At 41.8% G+C, this 8,675-nt stretch overlaps 1 protein-coding gene across 1 annotated transcript; it reads left to right on the top strand.

The window, feature by feature from the left end:
• The first annotated feature begins 2,931 nt into the window (after positions 1 to 2,931).
• Positions 2,932 to 8,355, top strand: LOC124279638 (O-acyltransferase like protein-like). The gene is made up of 5 exons (XM_046715476.1): positions 2,932 to 3,073; positions 3,706 to 3,832; positions 5,063 to 5,255; positions 6,020 to 6,162; positions 7,395 to 8,355. Exons 2-5 carry the CDS (start codon positions 3,728 to 3,730, stop codon positions 7,500 to 7,502), a joined length of 549 nt encoding a protein of 182 aa, XP_046571432.1. The 5' UTR covers positions 2,932 to 3,073; positions 3,706 to 3,727; the 3' UTR covers positions 7,503 to 8,355.
• Positions 8,356 to 8,675: the final 320 nt, after the last annotated feature.

Raw genomic sequence — 8,675 nt, 5'->3', positions numbered from 1 at the left:
ACACATTGAGGTAAGGTATCTCAAGTGTAGCCCTTTCACACATTGAGGTAAGGTATCTCAAGTGTAGCCCTTTCACACATTGAGGTAAGGTATCTCTAGTGGAGCCCTTTCACACATTGAGGTAAGGTATCTCAAGTGTAGCCCTTTCACACATTGAGGTAAGGTATCTCAAGTGTAGCCCTTTCACACATTGAGGTAAGGTATCTCAAGTGTAGCCCTTTCACACATTGAGGTAAGGTATCTCAAGTGTAGCCCTTTCACACATTGAGGTAAGGTATCTCAAGTGTAGCCCTTTCACACATTGAGGTAAGGTATCTCAAGTGTAGCCCTTTCACACATTGAGGTAAGGTATCTCAAGTGTAGCCCTTTCACACATTGAGGTAAGGTATCTCAAGTGTAGCCCTTTCACACATTGAGGTAAGGTATCTCAAGTGTAGCCCTTTCACACATTGAGGTAAGGTATCTCTAGTGCAGCCCTTTCACACATTGAGGTAAGGTATCTCAAGTGTAGCCCTTTCACACATTGAGGTAAGGTATCTCTAGTGGAGCCCTTTCACACATTGAGGTAAGGTATCTCAAGTGTAGCCCTTTCACACATTGAGGTAAGGTATCTCTCCCTTTCAGTGTAGCCCTTTCACACATTGAGGTAAGGTATCTCAAGTGTAGCCCTTTCACACATTGAGGTAAGGTATCTCAAGTGTAGCCCTTTCACACATTGAGGTAAGGTATCTCTAGTGGAGCCCTTTCACACATTGAGGTAAGGTATCTCAAGTGTAGCCCTTTCACACATTGAGGTAAGGTATCTCAAGTGTAGCCCTTTCACACATTGAGGTAAGGTATCTCAAGTGTAGCCCTTTCACACATTGAGGTAAGGTATCTCAAGTGTAGCCCTTTCACACATTGAGGTAAGGTATCTCAAGTGTAGCCCTTTCACACATTGAGGTAAGGTATCTCAAGTGTAGCCCTTTCACACATCAAGAGGTAAGGTATCTCTCTAGTGTAGCCCTTTCACACATTGAGGTAAGGTATCTCAAGTGTAGCCCTTTCACACATTGAGGTAAGGTATCTCTAGTGTAGCCCTTTCACACATTGAGGTAAGGTATCTCAAGTGTAGCCCTTTTTCACACATTGAGGTAAGGTATCTCAAGTGTAGCCCTTTCACACATTGAGGTAAGGTATCTCAAGTGTAGCCCTTTCACACATTGAGGTAAGGTATCTCAAGTGTAGCCCTTTCACACATTGAGGTAAGGTATCTCAAGTGTAGCCCTTTCACACATTGAGGTAAGGTATATCTAGTGTAGCCCTTTCACACATTGAGGTAAGGTATCTCAAGTGTAGCCCTTTCACACATTGAGGTAAGGTATCTCTCAAGTGTAGCCCTTTCACACATTGAGGTAAGGTATCTCAAGTGTAGCCCTTTCTTTCACATTGAGGTAAGGTATCTCAAGTGTAGCCCTTTCACACATTGAGGTAAGGTATCTCAAGTGTAGCCCTTTCACACATTGAGGTAAGGTATCTCAAGTGTAGCCCTTTCACACATTGAGGTAAGGTATCTCAAGTGTAGCCCTTTCACACATTGAGGGGTAAGGTATCTCAAGTGTAGCCCTTTCACACATTGAGGTGTAGGTATCTCAAGTGTAGCCCTTTCACACATTGAGGGTAAGGTATCTCAAGTGTAGCCCTTTCACACATTGAGGTAAGGTATCTCAAGTGTAGCCCTTTCACACATTGAGGGTAAGGTATCTCAAGTGTAGCCCTTTCACACATTGAGGTAAGGTATCTCAAGTGTAGCCCTTTCACATTGAGGTAAGGTATCTCTCAAGTGTAGCCCTTCACACATTGAGGGGTAAGGTATCTCTAGTGTAGCCCTTTCACACATTGAGGTAAGAGGTATCTCTCAGTGTAGCCCTTTCACACATTGAGGGTAGGTATCTCTAGTGCAGCCCTTTCACACATTGAGGTAAGGTATCTCAAGTGTAGCCCTTTCACACATTGAGGTAAGGTATCTCAAGTGTAGCCCTTTCACACATTGAGGTAAGGTATCTCTAGTGTTCAGCCTCTAGTGTAGCCCTTTCACACATTGAGGTAAGGTATCTCAAGTGTAGCCCTTTCACACATTGAGGTAAGGTATCTCAAGTGTAGCCCTTTCACACATTGAGGTAAGGTATCTCAAGTGTAGCCCTTTCACACATTGAGGTAAGGTATCTCAAGTGTAGCCCTTTCACACATTGAGGTAAGGTATCTCTAGTGGCGCCCTTTCACACATTGAGGCAAGGTATCTCTAGTGTAGCCCTTTCTCACATCGAGGTAAGGTATCATTGGGGAAAGAGTGCCTGGTTGATAGTGTCGCTTGCCCTCTGCTAAGTTGTCTAAGGCGCCAGGTGAGTAATCCAGCGAGCTTGAGGTGCCGTGATCGAGCCCACCTGTGACCGAGTGTAAAAACCTTGGAGTCAACTTTGTGTGCAGACTCTTTAAGTGTTGTCACAACCCCTAGTGTACAGTACACAAACAAGTGCACATAAAAAGAACCCAAGAATCTGTTGGTATATGACCAGATGGTTGCCACAAGAATACGTGCAAACACCTAGTTGCGGGTACAGCAACGTGCAGTAAACTTTTACAAAGTACTGTAACTATGTGTCCCAGCCCATCCGACTGTGAATGGGTACTTCGTAAGGATGGGAAAGCCACATTAACTTGGTTACTGTTTCAGCCATCTTTCTGTTGTGTTTTTTTAAACTAGACACTAAGCAAGATTAGAAACTTGCTTGTGTCGCCGGTTCAGAACTTTGGACTGGGATCGTCACCTAGTTAGATAATGGCATTGGTATCGTCACCTGGCCAGATCATGTTCTAGCCAATATTTGACTGCAAATATGTTCTAGCGAATATCTGATTACAAATAGTATAGATGTGTGTTCCATCCATTTCATCGCTGCAGTTCGAGATGGACGGGGACCACAGCTGGGAAGATCTTCAAGGCAGCGGGTATCACTGTTGTGATCGGTTACATCATCTGCAGCGTCGCCACCACCGCCTCACTCATACACAAGTACAACGCTGACCTTTTCACGTAAGGAAAAACAAGTTTGTGTATTTTCAAATGTTCATTTGCTTACAGTTACTTCACATTGTTAAGGACGGTGTTTAAATCTTGCTGGGATCGCATGAGCACCAATAACCAAGACAAATAGGGGTGACGGGTGGAGTTTTAACAACGACACAACCCCGACAACCCTGTTGACTTTCAGTGATAATGACAATCATAGAGAAACACTAGCAAGGGTACATGAGCTAAAGATGAGCCTTACCAGCCTAACTGTGCTAGGACTACCCGGCCTCTCTCGCTGCTGCATTTTATAAATCTGTTAAGCATAAATATTTATAAGGGCCTAATTACGTACGCCATCCGTGGTGGGCCTGGTTAGGGGGGATTCATTCCACTGAACCAAACGTACATCATGCCGTTCGGGTAGTCATTGATTCCCCATTGGTCATCCGAACCCTCTTTACTGCATCTATTTATCTATCTATCTGTCTTCATCTGAATTTCGGATTCGAACCAATAACCAGCGGATCCTGCATCCCTGCACGGATCATTCTCCTAAGAGCAAATGGAGCACAATACCCCGGGGTGCCTTTGAGTAATTAATGCAAAGAATACACAATGTCTATTAAGATGATATTATAACTGATATTTTGCAGGAACGCTTCAGTGTACTTTGAAATGGTGTACGAGAAACCTTGGTGTCGGATCGGAACATTCGCCATAGGGATGATGCTAGGCTACATCCTTCACACCTTCAAGTCCCGCGATGCCAAGATGTCTCCAGTGAGTAGTAGACATCGTTATGCTTAAAGAAAAGGTAGATTTCAGAAACACGTGTATGTCGTGCGTAATTTCGAACTGTCCAATCCTTATATTACCAATGGGAATGCCATGTCCTGTGAACTTCTCGTGAATACAGAGAATATGTTGTTGTTGATTAGAATTATGAATCTAAATTGTCCTCGATCAAGACCAGATTTCAGACGCATATTGCCAAGCATATAAAAATCCATCCCCTATTTAAACACACAAACTCAAACGCGGATTTGGGAATGGCCCAAGTGAAGAGTTTAGGCACCATCACCAATTCTCGGCTATATAATAGGTTTGATGTGTCGGCTTGTTTTGAACTCACGGGGCCAGATGCAAGTGAACAGCTATTCAGCTGTTTTATGAAATAGGGGTTTTAATTAATCCTTCCTCAGCTGTGTTGCTAACATAGCCAGGACTGAGCTTAACAATGTCACTACCAAAATCTGTTTCAAAGTCCGCAGATCACGGTTAGTTTGTTTGTTGTTTAACGCCGAAACAAATCAATGACAGCTATATGGCAGCAGTCTGTACATAATCGAATCTGGACCAGACAATACAGTGATTTACGGCATGAGCATCGATCTACACAAATGGAAAACGATGACATGTGTCAACAAAGTCAGCGAGTCTGACCACCTTAGTCGTCTCTTTCCGCAAACATGGGTTGCTGAAGATCAATTCTAAAACGGGTCTTTGCGGGTTTTATGGTTAACGACGTTTCGGTGTAGATTGTTGCACCGTTGTCAAGCTTATAGGCCTTATGACCCGTGGTATTTGTTGTTCTTACTCCCCGCCTGGCCTCATCCAATCATGTGCCAGTGTTATTCAATAGATGCTGTTGTTAATGGTAATCAGATGTTTGTCACTACATAGACTTCTCATCACATAAAAGTCGTGCGCTTCATTATTGACTCACCAACTTGTAGAAAGCCAGCCAAACAAAATCTAGAATAAGACCTACCAACGTACAAAAGGGAATTCAATACTCCATTAACAAGGTTTCAGTTCCCCAAACGTTTTATCCCTGGAAGGAGCTTTTATTTATTCTAACGGCCGATCATAACAATGACACTTCATGATCCAATTCAGGAGAGTATAGTAGGGATACGGCATATTGAATTAATGTTCCTAAGTTAAACAGGGAGTTTCAGAGATTCCACCAGACGGTACCAGACAACTGTGGTACATTATTTGTTCCAGTTCCTGCAGGGAGTGGGCTGGCTCCTGGCGTTGGTGGCAGCCGGGGCCTGTACACTGGCGACCTATGACGCCAATGCTGAGGGGAGACCTGGCTGGGGTGTGGAAGCAAGGACGGCTCATGAGACGCTCTATAGACCCGTGTGGGGGCTGGTGTTGGCCTGGGTCATCTTCATGTGCTTCAAGGGGAAAGCAGGTGCGTGCAATCAGGAGTGTAGAGAAGATGTCACGATTATGTCATGTCATGATTTTCTTGTTGGCCATTATTCCATTAAGGTAGCAAAAGTACTGTAAGTCCCCATGGTCCCTTGTGTGTTGATCTTACTTCAGTTGCTGGCGATCTGTAGTCCATTTTTTGGGTGTATTTTATTGTCCCGTTTAATTATACTTTTTATAATAACATGCTAGTTTTACCTTACTATCTGTTAAACTCTAGCAGTGTTTCCATCGATGACAGGTTTCAATTTAAAAAAGAAAATCATTTTTAAAACCATTTTTTAAATTTTTCTCGTCAAGATATGTCTGAAATATTGCAGATGTAACGGTAAATATTAACTCACTCACTCGTTGGCCATTGATAATGTTGTTTAACTATGCGCTTTAAATCATTTTCTCCATATCAGTCTCACCAACTGCTTTAGAAAAGCATATCATTATTGAGGACGAGATACGTGAATAAGATGAAATGTGTTTTGATTGATAACAGAGACTGCAGCTGGTTATTCTCAATTGACTGCAAGGAGCGGTTGGGTAGCCTAATGGTTAAAGCGTCCTCTCGTCACGCTGAGGGCCCGGGTTCGATTCTCCACATAGATACAATGTGTGAAGCCCATTTCTGGTGTCCCTCGCCGTGGTATTGCTGGAATATTGCTGAAAGCAATGTCACTCACTCAATTAACTGCAGAATTAATTCTCTATTGGAGATTGAACACAAGTATACATACAATGCCCCTCACACAGGTTTCGTGGACTGGATGTTGTCCTGGGACTGGTGGCAGCCTCTTTCTCGACTCACATACGGGGCCTACCTTGTACACCTCATGTTTATACAGACTGAAGCAGCCACTGCGAGATCCCTATTCAACTTTACATCCGGGTACATTGTAAGTATATATCTGTGAAGAGTGGGTTCTGTAGAGGTTGTGCATTTAATACGCTTTATAGCCTCACGCTAAACATGTAGGGTTCCAATTAATAAAGAAACTGTATTAAAAAGGAATCGTCGCCTTAGGTAGAAACCAGCTCGCCAGCAACGATGACCGCAAAAATATTTCATGAAATTATATACTAGTACAAATATTGTTCGTCCTGAAAACATACCAAGAAACACAATTCATTGGGTTGACGATTGGATATTTGAACAAAATGCGTAGTAGTAAACTCAATTATAGTAGACCTAACACGTTATAGAAGTATATACACCCCGTCTTCTCAAATCGTTGAATATCTGATAGCTGTTACCTTTGAAACATGGAGGAGCGAAGACATTTTACAGAATCATTGTCAAAAGTCATTAATAAAAAGGACACAAGGGAAGGATACCCTTCCTATGCCAGAGGTGGGCTGCAGACTTTACACATCAGGGAGAGCCTTGAACACAACTCCTGTTCCGGAAGGCCTGAGAACACAAGAAGAAATGAATCCACGATATAGTGATGATAGACTGGCAAACATCTGAACGTTACATTGACAGTTCAGTATGCATTGTTTATTTCAGAAGCTTTGGCAATGACGAAAGTATTACCATATTGGATGCCAAAGCGTCTAGTATCTGATCAATAACTCATCATACGCATTTCCTTGTGACAATCTATGTTTGGAACTGATCCAGAAGGCTCTTGCAAAAGTTTGTCGCTCTTGATGAAACAAGAGTTCCCAACGTTCAAACAACAATATGCGTTCTTCCGTCAAGACGCTGCTTGAACGCAATCAACATTCATCTTATTCTCCTGATCTAGCTCCGCGTGACCATGAGATCACCAACATGAAGAAGGTTTTCACGGAATCTATTTCGACGATTATTTTGACAGCCAAGAGGGACTGAAATATCTGAAATGTTAAGAAATAGTTTTATATTCTGATGTTTTTAGGCTAAATCTTTCTATGTGAGACTTAACCCTCCTTCGTGAAGGACGCTGGGAATTTCTATTGAAAAACATTTCCCGAAAATGCTAAAAAATAATACGTTGTCCAAGGAATCGTTGATATATCATACCGGAAGTTCGGATATCAATGCATAGGTAAATCCGTACTATATCTGTATATTTTGTAACGCTTGCTGAAATCACGTTCTGTCATATAAAAAATGTCAGACCAACATTGTTGTGTATTCCAGGTTTACCGCTTCTTCGGCTACACGTGCATGTCGTTCATCTTCTCCTTCCTGGTGGCCATCCTGGTGGAGGCGCCCATGCTGCAGCTGGAGAAGCTGGTCCTGTCCTGAGTCATAACAGCTTCCGCCATGATAGCGAGTCTTACAGCTTCAAAAGATTCATTAAAGCAAGCAGACAACGGCCATTTGTAAGAGAAGCGTAATGTCATTCATGAATAGTGAATACTTGCTCATGTTTAGTCATAACCTTAAGTGATACTCACGCTCACCATGAGTTCGAGGTTGTAGTCATTGTCAAGGAACTAGTCTTTATATCACGAAGCCATCCATAGTTTTAACTGTTTCTTATCCACATCACGAGGTAAAGTCTTTAATTAGTTCCTTCGGAAACAATTTAAAATAGAAATAGATGAAGAGAGATTGAGCTGACCTGACATTTTTATGAATGTGTAAGGGTAAGAGTATTTTAAATGGGTGAATATTCTTGACTGGCAAGAGATAGGAAGAGTACATTTCATTATCTCAGAAACTTTAGCAATGAAGAAAGTATTACCATGTTGGATGCCAACTCACAGAACACAATGCGGGCAGCCTAATGTCCGTTTCGAATTATAAATGTTTCTTTACACCGCCCAAAAATTGACTGTACGGAAGCAGTACTGGATTGAAAACCCTCATATTTACATTAAAAAATGAGCTTGCTAGTTTGTTATACACAGGTAAAACTTCAGCAGATCTATAGAATACGTTTCACATATTTTGGAATGATTTGATAGATTAAACAGTGTATATGCACGTGGTATTTTTGTAAAACAGCAGTTTGCTTTTCAGTTTGCAGGGGAACCATTTTACTAAGATACAATGTATTACCCCGCGGTGACCGTTTTATAATATACAACGTAACAGTTAGTGACATGATATAATTTGACACGGCACGACATGACATGATAGAATGAATTTTAATCAGAGCATCCTGCCTTATAGCTGTTGACCATTCTTCCTTTTTGTCTGCCAATATTCAAAACACGTTTTCCATAACTGACGTTATATTAGATCTGCATTGAAGTCTGTCAGTCGCATTTCTTTCTGTATATTGTGTGCATTTACCTGTGTGCTGGGCATAATCATTTTGACGAAACGTTTATGATCTGTTAATAGTTCAATTGCGTTGAGTAAACGATACTATATTGTTGAGATTTGTTATTAATTTTCGTTTACAAGCATGCATTGTATAATATAGCTACAAACTCTTGGAGATGTAACTATTGTGTAATCGCCGTTCAA

The sequence above is a fragment of the Haliotis rubra genome, unplaced genomic scaffold, assembly GCF_003918875.1.
Source record: "Haliotis rubra isolate DU_JTF1 unplaced genomic scaffold, ASM391887v1 Scf2537, whole genome shotgun sequence".
NCBI classification, from domain to species: Eukaryota; Metazoa; Mollusca; class Gastropoda; order Lepetellida; family Haliotidae; genus Haliotis; species Haliotis rubra.
The sequence above is the reverse complement of the archived record's forward strand: the minus strand, read 5'-3'. Positions and strand labels throughout refer to the sequence as shown.